Raw genomic sequence first — 25,497 nt, 5'->3', positions numbered from 1 at the left:
GTTATCTTAAAAATTAAAATAATTTTTTAAAAAACGTATTATTTTAAAATTCCCGAAAATATATATATATGAATAGCCCTTACAATTTCCACTAAGTCGTCCATACATCGAAAGATGGGTACTTTTACTGGGAAAAAGTTTTTAGAACAAAAACTTTTTCATGTATTCTTTGAATAAATACAACTAATCCTAATTTTGTTTAAAGTCAAGATAGCGATAAAGTGTATTCGACAAAGTTTTAGATCTTATTAAAATATGAACTTTTCTCGAAGACGTCAACATTCTATCTGTTATAGTTTTTGGAATATAAGTCATTTTTGTATGAAGACTCCTGAACAAATAATGTTTTGCTCGTAACATTTTTGTGTGTAAATTCTCACGTTTGACATGTTCTTGACATATTTCTAAATAGAGAAAAGTTAGCAGATCATGCAAATTGCGATAATTTATACATAAAAATGTAACGAATAGAACATTATTAGCATTTTTTCAAAGAAAAACATGAAAAAGTTGTTGTTCGAAAATCTTTTTCCATGTAAATGTACCCATCGTCCGATATATGGAAAACTTGTCGGAAATTTTAAGGGCTATTTATATCTATTTTTTTCAGAATTTTAAAAGCATATTTTTTCGAGAAAAATGAATTTTAATTTTCAATTTTTTTTTTACAATAAATTTTTTTCACAAACTCTAAATTTAAAAAGAAACCCACATAAAAATCTATCAGATCTACAAAATTTTAGTCAAAGAATGGAATGTAGGAAATTATTTTGGTTTTCATTAAAAATTACCCAATTTTTTTTTTGAAAAAAATTTCATTGAAGAAAAATATTTTGAAAATTAAAATTCATTTTTCTCGAAAACATAAGTTTTTAAAATTCGGAAAAATAGATATAAAAAGCTCTTGAAATTTCCAACAAGTTTTCCATACATCGGACGATGGGCACATTTACATGGAAAAAGTTTTTTAGATCTTATTAAAATATGAACTTTTGACGAAGACGTCAACATTCTATATGTTATAGTTTTTGGAATATAAGTCATTTTTGTATCCAGAACAAATAATGTTTTGCTCGTAACATTTTTGTGTGTAAATTCTAACGTTTGACATGTTCTTGACATATTTCTAAATAGAGAAAAGTTAGCAGATCATGCAAATTGCGATAATTTATACATAAAAATGTAACGAATAGAACATTAATAGAATTTTTTCAATACTATTAATGTTCAATTCGCTACATTTTTATGTATAAATTATCACATTTTAAATGCTCTGCTAACTTTTCTCTATTTAGAAATATGTCAAGAACATGTCAAACGTAAGAATATACACACAAAAATGTTACGAACAAAACATTATATTTTCCAGGAGCCTTCATGCAAAAATGACTTATATTCTAAATACTATAAAAGATAGAAAGTTGATGTCTTCGACAAAAGTTTATATTTTAATAAGTTCTAAAACTTTGTCGAATACATTAAATCGCTATCTTGACTTTAAACAAAATTAGGATAAGTTGTATTTTTTCCAAAATAAATATGATATAGTTGTTGTTCGAAAAACTTTTTCCCTGTAAAAGTGCCCATCTTTCGATGTATAGACGACTTGTTGGAAATTTTAAGGGCTATTCATATACATATTTTTGGGAATTTAAAAAAAATACGTTTGTGAGAAACATGAATTTTAATTTTTGAAATAACTTTTTTGTCAGCGAAATTTTTTTTCAAAAAATTTTTGGTAGTTTTTTAAATTTAAACAATTTCCTACATTTCATCCTTTGACATGAATTTTGTAGGTATCATAGTTTTTCAGTTACAATTTTTTGTTAAAAATTAAGAAAAAAATTGGCTTTTTCCAAAAAGTAGTCTTATTCCTTTTCGAATATTTCGAGTATGCAAAATTGCTTAAATCACGCATGTCTTTACACCCACAACGTTTCACTGCTATCTAAGATGGTGCTGCCAACTCCTAAGACGAGTTGGCATGAAATTCACCATCTACAAAGTGTAGGTTAAAGAATGAAATGTAGGAAATAATTCAGTTTTTTTTTCAAAAATGTAAAAAAATTTTTTTTTTAAATTCATTGAAAAAAGTATTTTGAAAATTAAAATTCATTTTTCTCGAATACATTTTATTATAAAATTTGAAAAAAAACATACGTTTTTGAGAAAAATGAGTTTTAATTTTTTAAATAATTTTTTACTTTCAGCCTTTGGCTGGTTCGCCACTTGGACCAACGGATTTATTCCGTTGGAAGAATGTTGGGAGTGAGAATTGAACTTATGACCTTTAGCGTGAGAGGTACGGATGTTAACCACTACGCCAGATCGCCTCCAGGCTACCTAAGATGGTGCTGCCAACGGCCAGTCGAGTTGACATGAAATTCGTCACATGCTTTTAATAGAGCAGCCAATTCATACCAAACCGATATAGTGGTTCTCCGATTTTCGTGAAGAGTGGTAGATTTGTTCTTTATTCAATATATCAGATCCGTATTTTTTATTTTTCATTAGGGTGCCCATTTCCATTTTAGGGTGGTCTGAGAAATTTCTCTTTTTTTTTTTTTTTTTTTTCCAAAAACGACTTTTTTTGAGAATTTATATCTTCTGAACTACTGAACCGATTCAGGACCAAAGACGCTGTATTTTTTTATGTAAGACTGCGTCTTTGATTTCTATACAGGGGGATCCCTCTACGAAATTGAAAATGAGGCATGTAAGGATTCATTAATGGATTTCAAAGGCATATTATGCAAAATTATTATTACGATATATGTTATGTTGTATACCATTAGACAGGAAATTTATCCAGCTGCAGCGTTTTGCAAATATTCGCGAAAAATTGACCAAATTATCGGGATCTAAAAGGACGATTATTCGACGATTTCCTTTTACCCCGTCGAAAGTGGACCGTCTTCCCCCCAGAGCACTGTATTATTTTGCACTTTTCACGCATTTTATATTACATTTTACATACCTTTCAACGCAGAAAGAACCGGAACAATCTACTGAAGGATGGGACACTGTCAATTAACTGAATACACAGTTTTTGCTGGAAAATTCCTTATTTTGATTGCCTTGAAAATTAGATCGCTTGCAACCGCAATGGACGAAAACTGTGTTTTGTTTACAATTTTGATATTTCGTGCGCTCAAGTGTTGCCAAGTATTTCGAAACGACAAAAATAGGCTAATCATGTTTCTTGCGTAACATATTTGCCAAAAAACTGAGGATTTTTGATAAAACTAGAAGTGGTCCGTCTTACGTCGCCGGGCGGTCTTACCCCGTCTTCCCCTACAGGTCGGACTCGATTATATACCGACTCGATTATATGGGATTCGATTATATACAATTTTTGACTCGATGATATACAGTTCTAAAAAAATTATCATTCAAATATGACTTAGTTCAAGAAAAAAGGTGAAATTTAAGTGGCTATTGTAAGAACAGGAGGTAAAAATCGCGATTTTTAAAGATTTTGCTTGAATTTTCTCCAGTAGGGGAAAAGGGGGGAATTTGGACCACCTAAGCAAATCGCCTAATATTTCCAAACCAATACGGTCTAAATAAAAAATGCCACATTGAATAGTAAGCTACACTTGTTTTCTCTCAATAAATAATGTTTAATTATTATATCAAGCTTTAAACTACCAAATATATCATAAAATAAAAGAGATGATTTTTGGACATTAAAATTTGATGCGGGGTGATTTGGTCCAGTATGTGTTTCATCGAAAAAAACATACTTATGTTTATGTAAAGTATTTTGGAATAATGTTACAATCAGTAACAGTGTTCTGGGATCGATACGAGTGTCTTGGCCAGATTCCAGACCAGAAAAATTGGATTGAGACCATCTCGAATTCTGCATGGATTTTTTCACTGTTTTTGGAGCATTTTCAAACACTTTCGATGCTTGGTAAAAGAAAATCCGTTCTTGATGACCTTCGTTGTTTTTTCAGGCTCCTCCTTCTTCCAACGTTGTCGGTCCATCCTCTTTTTGTAATTCAGCGGCATCTGGAATCAATTAGACCAAAGAAAAGCCTCAAACCGGTAGGACCAATTCACCCCACAAAAACGTGTCCATGTCACCCCACACAACATGCAAAAATTGAAATGCAATTAATTTCATTTATTGTTATCAAACTTACAGTTTCGCTGCATCAAATTGTTCCTCTTCTGTAGGCGAACAGAACTTTACTGCGCAATACACGAAAAGTTTGTTTAATCAGCGGGAAAACTCTTAAAACCACGATCGGAAAATTCACATTTTTTGACAATCAAAGTGCTTGCTGTGTTCATGCTACCATTTCCTTCCACCTGTCGAATTTCATCAAAGCTTTTTTTATGTTAGTTACATACGGTTCATTAATAAAAGAAAATGGCATTATAAAAAATCCAAGTTGAGCCGTACTTTTTGAGATAATGGGGTGGTCCAAATCACCCCGTATGTCCAACTCACCCCGTGTTACCCTAATTGTTTATATCGATATTGCAGCGAAATTATGTTGGATGTCAAAGAACAAATAGTAGAGTGATTTGAGAGCTTTAATTTATTTGATAGAAACAATCAAGTTTAATATGAATATTTGGGATAAAATGAATAATTACACATTAAAAATTACTAACTTTTCGATTTTCACTTCCAGAATGTTATTTAATTCCACTAATTTAGATGTTCCACTACTATATCCTGGACTAAATTTTCTCATCTTTCAAATGAAAGCAACAGAATCGTCTCCGTAGTGTACTTTTTAATGTAGAGCCAGTTTGAAGCAACAGAGTCCGAAACAAAACAAAAAGTTCTATAACTCAGTCATTGTTGAAATTCTAACATACACGTAGAAGGATTTTTTTCATCAAATATGATCATCTGAGAGATTCTGGAAAAAAATATTTTTTTCATGTGAGAAAGTTGTTATCTGCCTTTAGGGGGATGAACCAAAAATTAGATTTTTCTTTTATTTTCAATAAACAAAAAACATATGCATAAAAAACGAATAAAAAAACTTTTTTTTGACTCGATTATGTACAGGATTCGATTATATACAGTGGAAAAAAAATCAGAGACTGTAGATAATCGAGTCCGCGCTGTATATGAATACAAACCCTTTGATGGAAATGCATCTATTGGTCTGAATGCCCCTTTTGGAGAAAGGGAAAAGGCAAAACGATTTGATCCACTGCAATAAACACATGGGAAAGCATTTAAAGCCCACAACAGGCAACCTTTCACTTCTTACGTAGAAAAACGGTTCGAATTCGATGGTTAAGAGAGCGGATGGTAAACTGTAGTCATATTTATTGTTTTGAAACAACTGCCTCTCGTTCTACGCCATCGATGTCGGAGTCTGCTTCCTGTGATGATGCAACTGGAAAAAGTGATAACAGACGTCAACCGAACAAAACTAAAAAAGCGATCGCTCAGAAACGCTCATTCGCGTCAACGAGTGCCGGCGGAGCATCTGAGCGAAAGACTCTCACATCTACATTTTTAACCGGCATGGTAAACAATATCACTATTTCGCGCGAACACCACACTCGCTAGTAGTCTAATAATCCCGCTCGTTCGTGATGCACCAGTACCTAGTAGCAGCGATCGTTTCCACCCGCGAAAATTGCCGAACCGTGAAGAGTTGCAGTTGCATATTTCGTTTTGACCGGCCTAGGCATAGTAGTGAATAGTGAAAGTGTTTTTTTTTGCCTAATGACTGAAAACTATCTAAGGTTGGTAGTGGATCCTAATAGCAAATTTTAGTGTAGAACTTTCCTAGCAAGATATTTGACGCATTAGTCTATCGGCTTTACAGTAGTTCGGGTTGGGTTAATGGTTTTGCGGTGCTTTGACTTTGAGAGCAGCGGAAATAGAACAGTGTGAACTTCCACGTGCTGAAATTAGACTGACAGAGCGGGATATTTGTGGAGCGGCATAAATTGTAGGGGCTCTTAACCCAAGGCAACTTTAACTGGGACGTCATTGGATTGGTGAGTTTATCTCCGGAATCAAAGGTTCCACTATTCTAGATCGACTAGTATTACCTATGTTATACAATGCGCACTCGGTAGCGTCTTATTTGTTTACCTCAACCCCATCACTATGTTGTGTTTCGCTGCGATCGCTGCTGACGCGAATCAGCTTGGCGGCTACCACACGTCACAAATTTCATCCCGAAGCTGACCGAGCATAACCCACTGATTCGCGTCCCTCCTCCCAAGGCTTTGTTGATTAGAAGAGTGGACGGGGATGCGAGTTTTTTTTCTTGTTTTCGTACTACTCGAACCGGCAAAGTCCTGTGAAGTGCTATCGGCCTCGGTTGTTTTCGAACTCATCATTGCTATTTTTGAAGCTGTCTTCTGTGTTTACAATAATTAGATTAATTGCCCCGATAGAGGGCAGCGGAGAGTACGCCTATCAGTCATGATCGATTCGAGCTAATTTAGGCATGATAAAGAAATCTTTTGGGGATGTTTTTCAGTTTCAAAGTCCATCTCACCTAGAAGCTCGATACCGTGGCGCATGTTGTGTTCCGCCTTCACGATCACACCGTAGACAGAGTACGCTCTGTTCGAATCATCTTGATGATCTGCCGGTAACAATTCGGGCAAGTCCTTGATGGCGGACAGATTTAGGTAGTGAACGCCGGCGGTGACGATGCGCAGCCGGTTGACTATTACGAGATAGATCCGGTCTGTGTAGGATTTCGTGGCATTCTTTCCCGGCTGATGCTGGTGGTGATAGTGGTGTTCTGTGCGGTTGTCCGCGATGATTTCCAGCAGGGGAAGTTCAGAGGGATCAGTGTAGAGGGAGTCGACTTTGGAGACGTCACTCGAAACTGTGTTGCGCAGCAGGTCGATGATGTAACCTGGTGGGGTATTTCAAAGTGTGAGCAGTATGGTCATTTGAAGAAAAGTAGTGATCGTCATGAAAATACGAGGACAAGGTTTTTACAGAACCATAGAATTACAATTTTCTTCTAAAATATGTTCTAACCATATATTTAAAAAAAAGATTATAATTTCAATCAAGAGATTTACTCAATGTATAAAATCGCTCAATTTAACCATTTGCGGTCGTATGTCTGCTCTCAGCTATCACAACAAGAAACCATACTGATTCTATACTTTATTCATTTATGCATTAGTATACACATTTTTCTGAACGAATCCCAATGTTTAAAATTAATACGGAGATCCTATGAATGATAGATACCGGTACTCGGTATAAACAAAAAAAAAATTATTGGCGTGGAAAGAGAGGATTGTCGACATGACACCACAAAGGGTTAATCCATTAGGAAAAAAATGTAGGGGTGGTGTCTAGGATACTACAGCGCTGTTGACGTAGGACTGCGGATTTATTTTATTCAATTCGTTTGACTATCACTTCGAATAGAATTCTAGACTCCATCGAAATTTGCGCATTAGTTCTCTAGTAGAAAGTTGACTTGTGTGAAACAGCTAAAGATGGCCATATGTCGCAATTTGTTTCGTACGTGTGATTCAATAATACACAAACACTCTTTTTCACCTCGGATGTGACAAGAAAAAAAAAAGTTCAAATGCATCTCTCATTCACAACCCACTATCGACCTCGCCAAGTAATTTTTTTTTCGCTTTCAAACACTGCGTGTGTCTCAAGCCTGTTCGCTTGCTGGAGCCGAAATAGAATACAAATGATACAAATGACTTTCTCAATTCATTCGTTTTTGTCTTGAAAAAGGCCTATTTAGAGAACTAAACTTACCACTTGGCCTTCAGAAATGCCTTTTGGAAGGACTCGAAAAGAAATTCGTTTGTTTGCTTGGTTCGTGGAGATCTTAAACTTTTTTAAACTGTGGTACGATCATTACAGGCCAAACCGATGTCTCAGAGTGTCGTGAATATTGGTAGGGGTGTCCCTATCGGAAAATAAGGACCTAAAAAAGGGTGGTCCTAAAAACACATTTTGCCTATTTCCAAAAATGCGATATAGAGAGATTGGAGGAGAAGAAGAGATTGAAGGAAAGAAAAAGAGAAACAGAAAAAGGGAGAGAACCAAAAAGAGAAAGAGAGAAAGAAAGAGAAAAAGAGAAAGAAAAAGAAAGAGAGAGAAAGGAAGAAAGAGAGAAAAAAGAAAGAGAGTGAGAGAGAGAGAGGCAAGGAGACAGAAAAATTGAGAGAGGAAAAAGAAGAGAAAAAAATGAGAGAGAAAATGAGACAGAATAATTGAGAGAGGAAAAAGGAGACAGAAAAATTAGAGAGAAAGAAAGGTAGAGAGAAAAAATGAGAGAGAGAGAGAAAAAGAGAGAAAAAAGAAAAAAATAAAGAGAGAGAAATAAAAAGAAAGATAGGGAGAGAGAAACAAAGAAAGAGAAAAAGAGCGAGAAAGAGAAAGAGAGAGAAAGAAAGAGAAAGAAAGATAGAGAAAGAAAGAGATAAAGAAAGAGAGAAAGAAAGATAGAGAGAGAGAGAGAAACAAAAAAAGAGAAAGAAAGATAGAGCGAGAAAGAAAGGAAGATTGAGCGAGAGAGAAAGAAAGATAGAGCGAGAGAGAAAGAAAAAGAAAGATAGAGAGAGAGGGGGAGAAAAAGGCACACATCGATACTAATTGCCCAGTGCTCTGAGCCGATAAAAGTTCATGCAATGTAGGGTTTTTGCAATCAAGCGAAGAAGGTGAAGAATGAACCCATGGTATGGTAAACGAGACTGTGGGCCTCATCACGAACGTCACTTCACGGTGAAAACGATTTGAAGTGCATACAAATTGCATACAATTCATTTCGTTTTCACCGTGAAGTGACGTTCGTGATCAGGTTCTGTATCATCTGTTTCACAGGTCAGTCTTGGCTCGCTCTCGGATTTGAAGGAACATTTAAATGACACTAAACATTTGGCGGAACCACTCGCTGAAAAACTATGGGTGGGTTACATCTAAGATATAACCGCAAGGTTGGTGTGGGAGTCCCGTTGGCTTAGTAATCATTTGAATGTATTGATTAAATTATTGATTAAACCAGTAATTGAATTTGAGTCAATTCATGCATTGTGATAGATTACGTTTTTCGTTGCAAGTCTGACGTATGGCATGATGTCTTGTTCACTTCATTAATTTTTCGTGGACTTCCAAAATATGTGATCGGAAGAATGACTAAACGATCAATGTATTTTACATTTCCTTCTGAAGTTATTGCATCTCTTAAGCATACGTATTTCTCGAACCACAAATTTGCTTGATTTGACGAACTTTAGGCATCCAGTTTTAGTTTTGACATGTAAGTAGAAAGCATATTGTTCAATCGACGTTATCAACGTTATCGCAGCAATTTGTTATCAACATTTTGCTAAACGGTTTACGTAAAAGTCAGTGAGCTGAAGACATGAAGAGATATCTTCCAATGCAATCTTCACTAACCGAACTAAAGTGTTTTCATAGTGTTTTTCGCACACATGCCGAAGTGCAAAACCGGTCTGCAGAAACGCATGCGAGTACAAAAGTATTCGCACAATGCATATATTTCGCAACGCCTCTATCCCCAGGCTCATTAGTTTTGGAATCTGTGTTGGAGAAACTCATTCTGGTCTGCAGAAATGTATGCGAGTACAAAAGTACCTGCAGCTTGCATATATTTTACAATTCGATTTCCCCAGCCTCATTGGTTATGAAATCTGTGTTAGAGAAACACAGATACGATCCGTCGATTTGAAAGCCGCATATGACACAATCGCCCGACGACTGCTATGGAGAATCATGGACGAACACGGCTTTCCCCAAAAGCTGCCAACATTGATTCAGGCAACGATGAATACTGTACGATCTCAGGCGATCTGTCTCAATCGTTTGAGACTCACAGGGGACTTGGACAAGGTGATGGACTCTCCCGACTGCTCTTCAACAAGTCTAGTTAGTTTATCTGCTTCGCCAACGACGTGGATCTGATCGGAAGAACACATGCGACTGTAGCGCCTTTGTATCTCGACTGAAACACGAAACAGGGCTGAGGCAGGGCTTGGGATCAATGCGTCTAAGGCTAAATACATGCTAGCAGTAGGGACTGATCTTAACAGAATTCTTCCGTGTAGTAGTGTTGTGATCGACGGCGACGTGCTCGAGGAAATTGTCTACCTTGTCTCGTTGATAACAACTGACAACAACAACAGCCGTGACATTCGAAGACGCATAGTCAAAGGAAGTCGCGCCTACTATGGGATCCGCAAATCCTTCAGGTCAAACAAACTCTGACCCGTACGAAGTGTTCCATGTGCAAATCCCTAATTCGGCCGGTTGTTCACTGTGGGCACGAAGCATGGACAATGCTTGAAGAGTACTTACAAGCATTTGGTGTTTTCGAACGCCGAATTCTCAGAATAATATACGATGGTGTACGGGAAAATGGAGTTTAGAGAGGGAGAACGAGCCACGAACTGGCGTAACTCTACGGACACAACACGAACTGTTGTGAATCAGATCCAATATCTTTAAGCGATGTAGCATCATTGTAAAATGAATAAATAAATAAATAAATAAATGAATGAAAAAACGTAGCCGGCTAAATGCAAACTCGTACACTACGTGCTTCATAGAACGCAGATCCTTCCAGTGGCCCTTTATGGACATGAAGCATGGGCGCTGAAGAACGCTGATCGACGAGTGTTTGAAGCTTTGGAACGAAAGGTGTTGCGTTCAACACTTGGTGATAAACTGGGAAATGAAATTTGATCATGATTTATACCAAGCATACAGATGTGGTTGTATTGTGAAGGTAAACGTGGACGTGGCAGGATGCTGTAGGCTGTAGATGTGGCTAAAATACCTGACGAAAGATCAGTCAACTCTAAGTTCCTGGATAGGTGCTTGGTGCCACTGAAAATATTGATAACAGGTGTGGAAACCTAACGAAAAAAACCAAAAATTTAAAAAAGGGTGACTGAGAGTATGAATGGCCGCAAAAAGGCCCACGACTTATGATCGATATGAGAATGAGTATTATAAATAATTTACAACTACATATTTCCCGAAAAAAAAACTAAGCATAAGTACACTATGTGCTCGAAACACCACCGTACGCATGAAATATGCGCCAAATTGCGGTGATACAACAATTTGTAGAGGGGCAACGAATCGAGAAAGCAGACACTAAATGAAATGCTACGCATCGAACCGCGCACATGGCGAAACAGCTGTTATCAATACACCACCGCGCGCCCATTGAGAGAAGAGAGTTGGGAAAGTTTTTGCTCCGGGTTGTGTGTGCGTGGGTCAATTTTCTATGATGTACGAAATGACGCGCCTTTCAAAACTGTGGATGGTGATACTTGAGATGTTCCAAATTCTTAGCTCGTGTTTACTTTATAGCGTTATATTATTTTTGTATATTGTTGTGGATCGATAGTTGCTACGCAGTTTATTGCCCTGTTTGTTTGTTTGTAAACAAACTGAGTTCTTGAAAGCGTTGGCAGCTGTTTGTTTACCGCGAGTGATGCCCGACAGTTTCCACACACCTCAGTCAATTCGATGTGTTAAAAAAATCCTCTGAATCCGACCGTGCACGTGTAACTGCTGAAAATTACACGCTTTCTCGGTGAATGATCAATTCGGTCATTGGCAATGTGTGTTTGACGATACTAACTTTTCATGCGTTCACCCAAATGTGAGTAACTCGCGAAGCATATCGGATCGAACTGAGTAGTTCGAGTCTTTCTTTTTCTCTAGTATGCGTAAATCTCTTTCCCCGAGGTCCATCCATAAAGGGTGCACTGATTATTCACCGTCTTGATTCACTGTTCAAAGTCGAATCCAGCTGAATTACGATTCTATTGGGGGGCGCTCCCTCTCGAACGGTGATCTCCCTTGTGCGCAGTTTCTCCGTCGTGTTCTGCCGGTGCTTCACGACGGGCTGACGTCATGCCTCTGTTGTGTTCACTCAGTTGTGGCAAAGGCGTCCCGTTACTGCTGTTGTATGTTTTTTTTCGTGTGTGGAAATGTCAGTTCTAATAGACACCAGCGGTTAGTGACAGTACGTCATTTAGCGTTGTGCGAGGAAAATAAGGTTGAATTCTCTACTGAAGTTTGTTGTTGCGAATTTGCGTTCCAAAGTGTGATTTGTATTTGGTGGAATTCTTCGCAGTCGCGCGTATGTCATTGTCGTGTCGATTTGTGTAAACGTCTGTCGAAAGTGTGATGTTTTGTAGTGAAAAGTTGCTGTGTGTAACTCCAACAACAGCCAAGAAGGCCTTGAACGTCGAACGAAACGTCATCGTCATATTTCGCAACGAACGCTAGAAGTTTGAAATTTCTTTTTGGAAATAGTTTCGAGGCGTCAAAATAATCGATATCCATTGGCAGTGGTCCTTGTTTTTCCTCACCATCCGCAGGAATTGATACTCGGTGAAACTTGCGGCGTTCGTGTTTTGGTAGTGTGTGGGGACGCACTCATGCGCAGCTGTAATGTGTTCCTGCTTTGTTGACACTGCCTGTCTGTTCAGCAAAGAGAGGAAAATGTTTGTGTTTACATTTTCCACCCTATAGACGCTCGGTGTGTGCCGGTGTGAACGAGGAATTCATGATGGGTGTTTTTCATTGTTAAAGGGTTACTGTCGGTGGTAAAGTTAATATTGTGTCTAACTCTTGTCGTCGTGATTCAGTGGATTTGAAAGGTAAGAGTTTTGGGTTATCCCTCTATGAGCATACTATAAGTCAGGTATTAACGGCTATTGATTCAGGATATTTTTACTACCATGGCGTATAGAATTCTCCAACAAATTATAGCAGCAAGCTGCAACATCGAAAATTTTAGGTGATTTTGAAAGGCCGCAACTTTGTTTAAGTGACACTTTAGAGATGAAATGTACATCTCTTTAGTGCTTATTTTGTGTGCTTATTATAGTGTTTATTTTCATTTTTTCAAAGGATAATGTGACTTATGAATTAGGTGATTCGAAAATTAACTCTTAAGAAAAATGTTTGTAGCCTTTCGTGTTGTTATTGGAGTTGGTGCTGCTGGATCATAACTTTGGAACTGTTGATGCTTCTTGGCCGGGAAATTTGTTTTAGTGATGATGGTGATGTTGACTTGAATTATAGAGTATTTAAACTTTTTCAATCTACAGGGAAACTTCGATATAACGTACCCTCGTTATAACGTACCCTCGATATAACGTACACATTTCCAAAGTGTAAAGAAAATTTCTTTTAAATATTTTTTCAATTCAATTAATCAATTAATTATCTGTATTGTGATGCTAAAACAAGTTTTGTATCTTCAATCAATTCCGAAATGCAGCTGGTTTTGTTATTCCGGATTCTAAATGAATCAAGCCTTAATCAACAGTACGAAGGGAAACCGCATGAGAAAGTCTGGCTTCGTCTTCTGATTGAAGTTATTCAATAACTTTACTAAAACAGCAACACAATAATGTATTATAGACTACGTTTGTGAGTACTTTATTATGCTTCGATATAACGTACAATTCGATACAACGTACAATTTTGAAAGTGAAATGTACGTTATATCGAAGTTTACCTGTATTTCTTCCTACCCTTGGAAAAGGCTAATCGGTAAAGTCGGCTTTGAGAAAGGCTATTTTGGAAACCCTTGCCGCCACCGCCGAATGATTGCTAGCTAGATGACTGCTGATTCATGAATAATATCTTGGCAAATGTACATATTGTGTTACCACAATAATTTCTGTGATCGGGAATGCATAGCGTGATCATCATCCCTATTACAGATTTCCTTATCGAGCACATCACAGTATCTTAAAACAAGGTTTTTTCATTAAGATTGATAAATGGCGTGGAAAAGGTGCGAAATTCGAGAAATCAGCACCATTATTCAACAGTTTGTTCCAAAAAGTATATAATTTTCTTTATTTAGCCATTCCATGTAAAACCTATATAGTGGTCTTCAGATTTCCGTGAGGAGTGGTAATATTAGACCCGTATTCTTTTATTTTTTCCTTAGGGTGCCCATTTCCATTGTATCAATATTTTTCAACTTTTTTCGAAAAATGACTTGTTTTTTTACATAACATATCCAAAAATCAAAGATGTGCCTTTTTTCGTTTTTGAGTTATGATTTTTCTAATTTACCTTGTTTTCAGTCCTCGTTCAATATTCCTATGCAACTAAAGGTAGATCTATGCGCCTAGAATCCATTTTTTCGCAAGTGTAATATTTTTTCATTACATTTTTTGTATTGGCTTCAAGTTTATGTGTCGATTATCTGAATTGGTCCAGTAGTTTAAAAGTCATGAGTCATTTTTGAAAGAAAGAACAAATAATGATTTTTAACAAAAAATGATTGACTTTAAAAAATCAACTAAAAAACGAAAAAAATCACATTTCTAATTTTTGGATATGTTATATAGAAAAACCTCAGCTTTCAAGAAAAAAATATTAAAAATATGACGCCCAAAGAAATAATCCACAAATTATACTATACAGCGTCTTTCATAGAACGGCAACAGAAAATCCGAACAAAATCGGTTTGTGTGATGGCGGCAGAGATGATGGAGATGATGAAATTGAGTGATCGGTACAATAAGCCAAAACACTCCTGAATTCACATAAGAATTCTCCTGACAAAAAAATTTTAGCATTAGCATTAGCATTGAGAAAGTTGCACAATATCGTAGGTGGTACGAATTCAAAACTGTTATGTTAAAAAACAAGCCTCCACCCGTTGCTGATGATTAGTAATATCTCTTAGGTGAAAGTATGTTTTCTCCAACAGTTAAGAATTGTCCACGTCCTTGCAACTGCTAAGGAAAGGGAAGGAATGTTAGTTCGACATTTACTTAAGAGAGATGCAGAGAACTCTACAACCTCTCATAAATGTCTCGGGAAGTTATGAATATGTTAGTAGGGAAGGTAAGCCATAGGATACACTCAGCCAGTGTTACTGGCAAAGCTTGTTATTACTATTACTATTACTATTACTATTACTATTACTATTACTATTACTATTACTATTACTATTACTATTACTATTACTATTACTTAATGCAAGTGATATCTGCTGAAAGAATTGGTCAATGAAATTCTATGATATTACATTGTAGAATGATATAGATGCATTCCGGCCTTCCGATCGTTGTCATGTTCAATCTGCGGGAGTGAATGTGTTTCAATTATCAATGCGAGACTAAATATGAAGTGTCAAAAGTCCTCTTCGGTCTTCCGATCGTTGCCACGTTAATTGTTGCGTTAACCACATCTAGAAATTGGAACATGAATTGAGAACCAAAAGACACTCAGAAACAAAAATATGCGTCCAGCCATGTTCATGAATCTCGAACGGAATTGGAAACATTCAACACGAAACATGCTTCACACGACGAAATATGCTATAGTAAAATAAAATATTATTCAAATAAATAATAAATAAATTTAATATGTATGAAATGAATTAAAAATGAATGAATATTGATCTACAGTAAGCTACATTTAAGTCGACAGGCCGAGGCACCACTCAGTGTCGCATTGGAGGCGATTTTGACTTGTCATTGGACAATCGCGATGACAATGATACAGTATCGATGTCTGATGGCGACTTTCAATGTGGGAGCATAATTTGGGCCCCGAACTCAATGTTTACAAAAATGTCCAATCAGATGTAAAAATGTCCAATTAAACGATTCGCATTACAGGTCTGTCCAATTAGCTAGATGTCGAATTGGATGCAGCTTACTGGATAACAATAACATAACAAATAACAATATTTCGAACAGAACTCTCCAGAGAATGAATTACACATATATGTAAATATTTTGATATACTCAATGGCTCTGCAACACGAATTTGAAAATAAAATAATGTTGCCACAAGGGCTGGTTTGATATAAAGGTTTCCTTTTTTTAAATCACATTTTATTTTTATCGAATAATAGAAAAACCTGCTGGAGTGAGAATGCTTTAGCTTCTAACATGAAAATAATGTTGAACATGAATATAAACATTACATTTAAACATACTATCTGCGATATGGAATACAAAATCAGAACCATATAATCCATTCGCCACTATCTGCCTCTGGAATGTGAATTCATATTAAAACTATAAAGTTGATAATATGATGTTGCTGAAGTATGCAAAAATCGACAAAAACAAAATTATCACTCCTATTCAGGTCCAAGCGAAATAACACTTCTACTACATGATTGGATATATGTGAAATTAAATCCAAAATAAATTTTCAAAAAAATGAAAATGACTATGATGATAAATTTCTGAGACTTTTCGAAAATGTCCCCGAAAAACGGATGTATTTCGTTGCCCGACTACGAAGGCTATTTTGGGTAACCTCAAAAGTCTTGCGAAACGTTTCCTCTATTTTCGTAATGTGTTTATCAAACGTAGTCTCTAAAATAGTCAAACAAATCGCAACACATATACATATACAAGTTATCTCTACCAAAACACTTATGCATCCATGAACACATGGATATTTGTGCAATATGTAAATTAACACACTTTTAATATACATGTAACAAGTAATTCCATTTATTTGCATAAATTTTGAAAAAACAATCCTCAAAAATGTTATTAATTATTTATGAAATATTTACAAACGATAAAACAATCTCAGAAAAATAGGAATCACCATCTCTTAGAGCCTGACTTATCTTTGGAATTGGGAGGCTCATAAACAGATGCAAGTTTCTATTAAACTGATATCTATACTTAAGTAGTGTAAAAACGAAAAACGAAAAACATATTGTTTTTCATTTCGATATTCCTATGCGGCTTCAAACTACAAATCATCATTAGAATGAAAATACGAGATATGAATCTGACGCATGAAACACCAATAAGTATCTCTAAAAAAACCAAATCTGAATTCAAGAGCAAGAATCCGAATTCTAAGAGATGAATGCGAAAACCTAAATCGAATTTTAATGTTGAAAACACTTATCTCTTTTGCAAGTCTAACGAAATCGAAGAAAAAATAGAAATGCAATACATTAATGCAGCACGCCAATGTCAAGTTATAAATAGAAGAAAATTAGAGAAATAAAAATGAATTGAATCTCATGCCACTGTAAATCCGGTTCCGTCTTCCTTCTGTGCGTGTGTCGTTCGCTGGTGATAGTGTTACTGATGAAATTATAAACGAGTGCACAATAAACGCGATCAAACGCATTCGATCGATACATGCCGCTGGAGTATCTACCACGGGATTTGATAACCCAACCACCACGAAAATCCTATCTCTTTCAGTCGCTCATTCACAACTTATTCCCAAGCAGCACTCGCGCGAGAACACAAACCAGAATTCTCCTGACAAAAAAATGTATAAAAATTATTTTGCTGATTTATTATTTCGGATATTACGTGAAATTTAATTCTTTAGTGAATTTTTGGAGGCCCTGAAATGGACCGATGGTTTGGGTGGTTTTATCGAAATAGCTAGAGATGATTGATTCATGATTCATGTTTTTTTCTCGTGAGAACAATACACAAGCTGATCATATGTCGAAATTTGCGTTTTTATTGGCAATGCCAAAAGTTATTCACCTCTTCTTCTAGATACACACACTGCTGCCACAGGCGATTCTATAATTGTACCTCCACCACCATTGACAACACGTAAAAATTATTTAATTGTAAAATTCCAGACATACAATTTTTTATTGTGAAAAAGGCGTAGAAATAATTCCAATTAATTGATGGAAACATTTTGCGATGTATCAATAAATGTTTGAGCTATAAGCGTTCGAAATCTTTCATAAATTTTTACATATTCAGTTTTTAGATTTTTTGAGAGAGAACTTTCACACATGGATGATTTTTTCCGATCGTTCATTCAATTTTCATGAATTCGAACATTGTTCCCGGATTAAGAGTGGCTTCAAAGTGTAGTGCAACTCAGGCCGAATGTGAAGAAGGCATTTTTGTGTTTTTCGGTGGAAAACTAAAAGAGAAAATTTGGAGTCACCATAAACACCAAGCATAAACGACAAAATCCTCTCCAGTGAACAACCAAAAACCAAAAGAGGTTTCAAATTCAATTGTTCATCCATCACTAAAACTGAAGCTTCCCTGCATCGTTTCGATGCCTGATTTTCTAGTTCGTGTTACGGAAACGTATTGCGGTCTGTGCAAATGTGTGGAAACTTAGAAGCTCTCATTTCAGTACAATTTAAACAAATGTACTAATGGAAAATGTCGAATGTCTATATTGCAACACATTGTTAGTAAGTTCCAAATCAGAAACATATTTTCTTCTCAAAACCATCATGCATGTCCATTTGATTCGGTGTTCTTATGACAGTTAATTGTTCATTACTAATGGAAACAAATGATAAAAATTCTAACATTTGTTTATTTTTCTATAAAAAAACTATTATGATTCTCCATATGACAAGTTTTTCATATGACAATCAAACTTTTGAGCAATGAAGACGCAAGATAAGAATTTAAAATCAATTTTGTTTGCATAGAGCTCAAAATCATGCGCCTCCATATGCTAAATTCTTCATATAAGGCGGCGGTGACACTGGATGCAGAAAAGTGGTCGTACGAATTGTATGCAATAGTGAAGCTAAACAACCACATTGAGTTGTATTGGTGTGGTTACATTGCTTCCCCCTTGCTTCGTTCGTATTCGTCAGCTTCTATCGAACAAAATTGTTTGTTTCTATTCGTACAATCAAATTTTCGTGCGTACTCCTATCCAAAGTAACCTTAGCCTAACAGTGATGTCACTTTTGAAATCTATGTTTTATGAGAAATCTGAACTATAAAGCGTCTCCATATCACAAGTTTTTCATATAACCATGAAACTTTTTTTGAAGATTTGTTTTATTCTGAAGAATGGGAAAAAAAAATCTTTTTTTTTGCAATAAGGACTCGAAAGTTTATGCGTCTCCAGATAAAAGATTTTCCATTTGACAAACAGACTGTTTTTGAGCATGATAAGAATTCTAAAATCTATCTTGTTTTTACGAAGACTCAAAATTGTTGTGTCTCCATATGACAAACTCTTCATATGATAGTCAAACCTCTTTTGAACAATGGAGACGCATGATAAGAACTCTAAATATGTTTTGTTCCTATGAAGACTCAAATCTATTATGTGTCTCTAAGCGATTAGTTCCTCATATGACAGCGAAACTACATTTGAGTAATGAAGAGTCATAATAAGAATTATAAAATTTATCTTCTCCTTTCAATAAGGGCTTTCTGACGATAAGGACTCAAAACCAAATATCTCTCTATATGATATGATCGGTGTTCAGGCAGACCGGACTGTGTGACATTTTAATGATTAAAAAAAAAACGAACTGTTAGTGGTATAAGGGGTTTTCGTTGATCACTTAAACAATATCGACCCGTTATTCCTACTGTACGCTTGATCCTAATCTGAAAAATGTGGTATTTAAATGCTTACCCTGATGCAATCAATAACTCGAGATTTTGGATTTTGTTACATGCTTCTCTCTGACTTGACACCGACCATATGTTCCTCTCATGACAGTCAAACAACTTTTGAGCAATGAAGACACATCAAAAGAACATTAAAATATTTTTTTTGACACATGACACGTTCTTCATATGATAGTCAAACCACAAATCAAATGGAGACGCATGATAAAAATTTGAAAAATCTTTTTTCAAAGGACTCAAAACTAATATTATGCATCTCCATATTACAAAATCTGCATATGACAGTCAGGCTATGCTACGCGAACGCATGGCATATTTATTATTCTTTGAGAGGCTTTTAGCCTCCTGGGCTGGTTCGCCTCTCAGACGAAGAAATAAAATTCTGTCATTCTGAAACTTCGAAAGGCTATAAATAAATAGATAATATTTTGAGTAAAATCGGGGAAATCTTATGAAATTTCGTCTATGTTAATTGAATTTAAATTATAAATTAAATCACAACAAATAACAGAAGTGGACCTTTGTAGTCGAAGAGGATGAATACATTGTGTTAGTTGAGCACATGGACAAATTTAGATTTTTCCACAGGGTCGGTCATCACGGGGATAGCCAAGGGAACATAATTAAAGGACAAAACAAACACAAACACAAAAAAATAGGGGGATACAAATTAACCATATAATATACATTTATGTATGCTCACTGATTATTTGACATAGTTGATCCTACACCTAGAATTGCTTTCACTTCGACAATACGTCTGTAGAAATACAGAAATACATTTAAGTTCACGAAGCAATGCATATGTATAATTCTCTTATATTCAACAATTAACAGATATTGGTAATATTTTGTTTGTTCTTTTATTTGTTTGGACGATGGTTTATCGTCGCGTTTGGGTTACGAGAAAAATGTTTGTGGTGAACGCACGAGATGATTGTTATTTACAATAGAATTTAAGCGGTTGATGGTGGTGAACGATGATTGAGCAAGTTAACACTAGTTCCTAGATTGCAGCGATTTGTACTGTAGCCCTATATCATCCTAATACCTATAGCCTTAACGCGTAATGTTATTTGAAGAATTGTCCTTGTAACAAACACTACTAAAACAGCGAAATAATATCTTCATATCTTGATCTACGGATTTGAAGGCGTTTGGTAATAACCGGGAAGGAATTATTTTTGAAAAGGCAAGAGTTCAACAAAATATCATCGAAGAATAATACTTTTTGCCTGAATTCGAGCTGCTGCTCTGTCCCCAGATGTGTCTGAAAAAGCCCGCCGATAACGCTTACCTTCGGAAAGATGGAATTCCCATTCTTGATCTTTGAATTGGCTTCGTTGTAATGTTTGATATGTTACTGTCCAGAAAGTTTGAAGCTTTTGCAACTATGGCGAGAAGTGGTTGTTATTTCCGTACGAGGTTTATTTGTCGATTTATTCGATTCGACTCGAATTCGATTCACATCTAATTGGATCGGATAAATTTGGTTGTTTTGTTCACAGATTCCTTGATCACTCCCTTTTACTTTAAAAAATTAAGCCGTATTTAAAATATATGTGAAAAAAATAGGTGGGTTATATCTATGATTTAACCGCAAAGTTGACGTGGGACTAGCTTAGCTTAGCAATCATTTGTTTGTATTGATTCAATTTTTGATTGAATGAAACAACTTCCGAATTCAATCGAATTCAATATATTTGCTTTGTGAGTGAAGAGAATGAATAAATGCCATGTGAGGTCGATTCATGCATTGTGATAGATTATGTTCTTCGTTACAAGTAAATTAAATGACAGTTTGTATCTCTCAAGAGTACGTACTTCTCAACCGCGAATTTGCTTGATTTGATGAACTTCAGGTACTCAGTGCCAGAAATTCAGCGAGCAGAAGATATGAAGGCATATCCTTCGATGCAATCTTGAATAACCGAACCAAAGCGTTGTGTTTGTACCCGTTTTGGTAATCCGTGTTAGGAGAACACTTCTCGGAGTGCAAAAAAAATGCTGGTGCAGAAGTACCCCCGGCTTGCATGAATCAACAACTTCAACTTATACCGTGTTCAGGAAATATATTCTAGACTGCACAAAGCCAACCGAGTACAAAAGTACTCGCAGTTTGCATTTATTTGCAAAACCGATTTCCCCAGACACCTTGGTTTTGAAGTCTGTGTTAGGCAAACACATTTCAGTCGGAACAAAAATACCCCCGACCTGCATGAATTTGCAATGTCAATTTCCCCACGCTCCATGGATTTGAAGTCTGTGTTAGGGAAACACATTTCAATCGGAAAAAAAATACCCCCGACTTGCATAAATTTGTAATTTCAATTTCCCCAAGGCTGCTTGGTTATGATGGCTGTGTTGGGGAAACCGTAAATCGGGCCAATCAAAACGAGGTAGTTAGGGCGTTTAGATAACGCTTAACATTTTACAGTAATTCAATTGTTTATTCAACTGATTGTATTAATTGTGATAGATGCGTAGAAATATTCCCTATCAATTGATGCAAACATTTTTCCGATACAGTAAGAAATGTTCGAGTTATAAGAATTCGGAATTTTTCATTTTTTCCTGGATGTTCCTGGACGTTTAGGTTTTCATTTTACCCCCCATATACTCCGGTCAGACGTAGTCCCACGTTAAAAATTCAGACAATATATAATCGGATATAAAATTGTATGAAATCGAGTGATATACATTCGCGTTGACATTTGCGATGTCAAATCACAATCTCGCTTGAATAGAAAAATTAAAAATAACGGTGGTGGCACCACATCGATATAAAGGTCGGAATCTATTATACACAGACTCGATAATCTATGATTCGATTATATATAATTTTGGACTCGATTATATACATTTTTTTTATATTCCAAATATGACTTATTTTAAGAAAAATGTAACCTTTTAACTTTAAGGTGAAATTTAAGTGGCTATTATAAGCACAGTGGGGTAGAAATGGAGATTTTTGGAAATTTTGCTTGATATTTCACCAGAAATTGTTTATATTGCAGCGAAGTTACGAAAGATAGATGTTCGGTGTCAAAGAACAAAATTGTAGAGCTATTAGTGAGCTCTAATTTTCTTGATACAAACAATCAAGTTGATAGAAGCAATCAAGTTTGTTATGTTTTTTTGGGACAAAATTAATAATAACACATAAAAAATTAGTAACATTAAAGTTTTTCACTTTCAAAATGTTATTAAAATCTACTAATTTAGATGCTCCACTACTATATCCTTTACTAAATTTTCTTATCATTCAAATGAAAGCAACAGAATCGTCTTACGTAGCGTTCTTTCCAGCGCCGGTTTGAGGTAACATAGTCTGAAGCAAAAAAACTTCTATTAGGCGTCGTGCACAAATTACGTAACGCTAAAAATTCGGATTTTGGACTCTCTCCCCCTACGTAACGCAATTTCCCATCTTTAATAAACAGTAAGTAACGCAACCTTGACCCCTCTCTCCCCTTACACGCCTTAAGTAATTTGTGCACGGCGCTTTATTTTGCCATTGTTGAAATTTGAACATATACGTAGAAGGATTTTCTTCATCAAATATGATCGTCTATCACTTCCTGAGAGATTCTGGATAAATTTATTTTTTTCCAGGGGAGGAAAGTATTTCTGATTTTAAGGTGATGAATCAAAAATTAAATTCTTCTTGTATATTCAATAAACGAAAAATATATGCATAAAAACGAATTAAAAGATTTTTATTGACACGGTTTGATACAGGATTCCATTATATACAGTGAAAAGAAATCGTAGACTGTACATAATCGAGTCCGCCCTTTATTCATGCCGTGTGGTGAAGAGTGCTTCTGTATTTTTTGCATCACACGCACACATTGTTACGGTTGCCGAAGGTATTTTAAAAAGGTCAAGAAATGTGGAACAATGATGGTGGTCGATTAGAGATGTAACAGCTTGTGATTAAGAGGACCGCCACGATAGTGTTCGCGATGAATACCCAGTGCGTGTAATGCGTGTATTGACGTAATGAAACAAATTGCAACGTATAGCCAGCATGTGTATTGTTCTCGCGGGAGCAAGAATTAATCATCAATCAACTTTATTGTTTCGACCAGTCTAACCTAGAACGGACTAGTTGAATGACGAAAGGAAAAAGATACGGGTTTAATTATTTTCGATAAGAAGCCACTCTACCAAATTTTAGGAAATTCTGAAAGATTGTATGATTTTTTTCTGTGGAATTGCTGATAAAATAGTATCCCAAGTGATAATCAGGCAAATTGAAGGAAATATTTCCAAAGACCTACGTAAATATTAGGCTGTCAAAAAAATCCTGCGGTATTTTTTTTAAATTTTCATTTGTTCATAAAATTAGTTACAATCATCTGTTTTAAGTCAAATATGCGCCGTTTTGTTCGATGGCTTGTTCCCAACGAGATGCCAACTTCATAATACCCCTGTTATAGAAGCTCGCTTCCTTATTGGCAAAAAACTCGGATAGCCAATTTTCACAGGCCTCTTTTGTGGGTAACTTCTGACTACCTAGCTCGTTCGCCATGGACAAAAACAGGTGGTAGTCACTTGGTGCAAGGTCCGGACTATACGGCGGATGCAAAAGAAACTCCCATCTGAGCTCCCGGAGGTTCTGGCGCGTTACCAAAGAAGTGTGTGGCCTGGCGTTGTCCTGATGGAAGACAATGCGGCCTCTGTTTATCAAAGATGGCCTCTTCTTCATGAGTGCTACCTTCAAGCGGTCCAGTTGTTGGCAGTACAGGTCCGAATTGAGCGTTTGGCCATAGGGAAGCAGCTCATAATAGATTATTCCTTGACAATCCCACCAAACACACAGCAGAACCTTCCTGGCCGTTAATGAGGGCTTGGCCACCGTCTGAGCCGCTTCAGCGGGCTTCGACCACGACCGTTTGCGCTTCAAGTTGTCGTAAGTGACCCACTTCTCATCGCCAGTCACCATCCGCTTCAGAAACGGGTCGATTTTGTTGCGATTCAGCAGCGATTCACATGCGTCGATATGGTCAAAGATGTTTTTTGCGTCAACGTGTGTGGCACCCATACATCGAGCTTCTTTGTGAATCCAAGCTTCTTCAAATGGTTAATAACGGTTTGATGACTTATCCCCAGCTCTTGGCCGATGCTACGGCTGCTACTATGCCGGTCTTTCTCGGCTAATTCAGCGATTTTGTCGCAATTTTCGACGACAGGCCTTCCGGAGCGTGGCGCATCTTCGACGACCTCTACACCAGAACGAAAACGTTGAAACCATCGTTGTGCGGTGGAAATGGAAACTGTATCGGGTCCATAAACTGCACAAATTTTATTGGCAGCTTGATATCCATTTTTGCCTTTGTCATAGTAGTACTGTAAAATATGTCGGATTTTCTCTTTATTTTGCTCCATATTTGCGACACTATAACTCACGAACGACTTAACCAAACAAAACACTGTCAAGGACTATATTATAGCGCGCAAAAATACCTTTCCAACAAGCTATAGTATGACTTGATACAATGAATACAACTAGAACTACGCACTTACACCGACACCTCGCGGAAATACCGCAGGACTTTTTTGACAGCCTAATATTTGTTTCACCGTCTGCAATTTTTTTTTATTCTTGCACTCTGCAATTTTATTATTGTATACATAGATTTAAACTTGTCTGGAGATGTATCCAATTTTTTTTTTCTTTTTTTCCGGTTCAAAATTTTCATTTTTACGATGCAATCCGTTCATTCGGACACTCTTCTGAAATGTGTAAGCAACAAGGTAGGTTACTTCGGGGATACGCATTTCTCTCGCTTTTTGCAATGGAGACGCGTTTAAATTTGTTTTCAAAATCTACCATGCGTCATCCTCAGAAAATGCTGAAATTCAACTAGAGATGAAACGGATATCCGGTAGCTCTACAATATCCGGCCTATCCGGCTTAGTTTCAAATAGTCTGATATGGTCCTCGGGTCCAGAAAGGATGCATTAAGTAATTTGGATTTTTCCCAAATAGTTCAAATGGCTTCCTAATATAATGTTGAATATGCTTTCTTGCTTGGTTAGTTCGGTGTGCTATGTACAGTCTCGTCTTAGTCCAAATGCTTTTTTAGGCAGCAAAATGTTACATTACCTTTTCTATATACAGGA

General features: G+C 36.3%; 2 protein-coding genes across 13 annotated transcripts in view; one reads left to right on the top strand and one right to left on the bottom strand.

Moving 5' to 3' along the window:
- Window positions 1–25,497, top strand: part of LOC129765744 (uncharacterized) — a 134,929-nt gene that overhangs the window by 4,835 nt on the left and 104,597 nt on the right. The gene's annotated exons all lie outside the window — the stretch shown is intronic.
- LOC129765852 (uncharacterized) overlaps window positions 1–25,497 on the bottom strand; it is a 102,562-nt gene that overhangs the window by 4,107 nt on the left and 72,958 nt on the right. For 11 of the 12 annotated variants that reach the window (XM_055766623.1, XM_055766526.1, XM_055766376.1 and 8 more), the window contains exon 6: window positions 6,495–6,863. The exons of the other annotated variant lie outside the window; for it this stretch is intronic. In XM_055766623.1, coding sequence (XP_055622598.1) covers window positions 6,495–6,863 — 369 coding nt within the window. The remainder of the gene's footprint in view (window positions 1–6,494; window positions 6,864–25,497) is intronic. 12 annotated transcript variants of the gene reach the window in all.

This window comes from Toxorhynchites rutilus, chromosome 1 (genome assembly GCF_029784135.1).
Source record: "Toxorhynchites rutilus septentrionalis strain SRP chromosome 1, ASM2978413v1, whole genome shotgun sequence".
NCBI classification, from domain to species: domain Eukaryota; kingdom Metazoa; phylum Arthropoda; class Insecta; order Diptera; family Culicidae; genus Toxorhynchites; species Toxorhynchites rutilus.
Note: the sequence above shows the minus strand (reverse complement) of the source record. Positions and strands in the feature narration are given on the sequence as shown.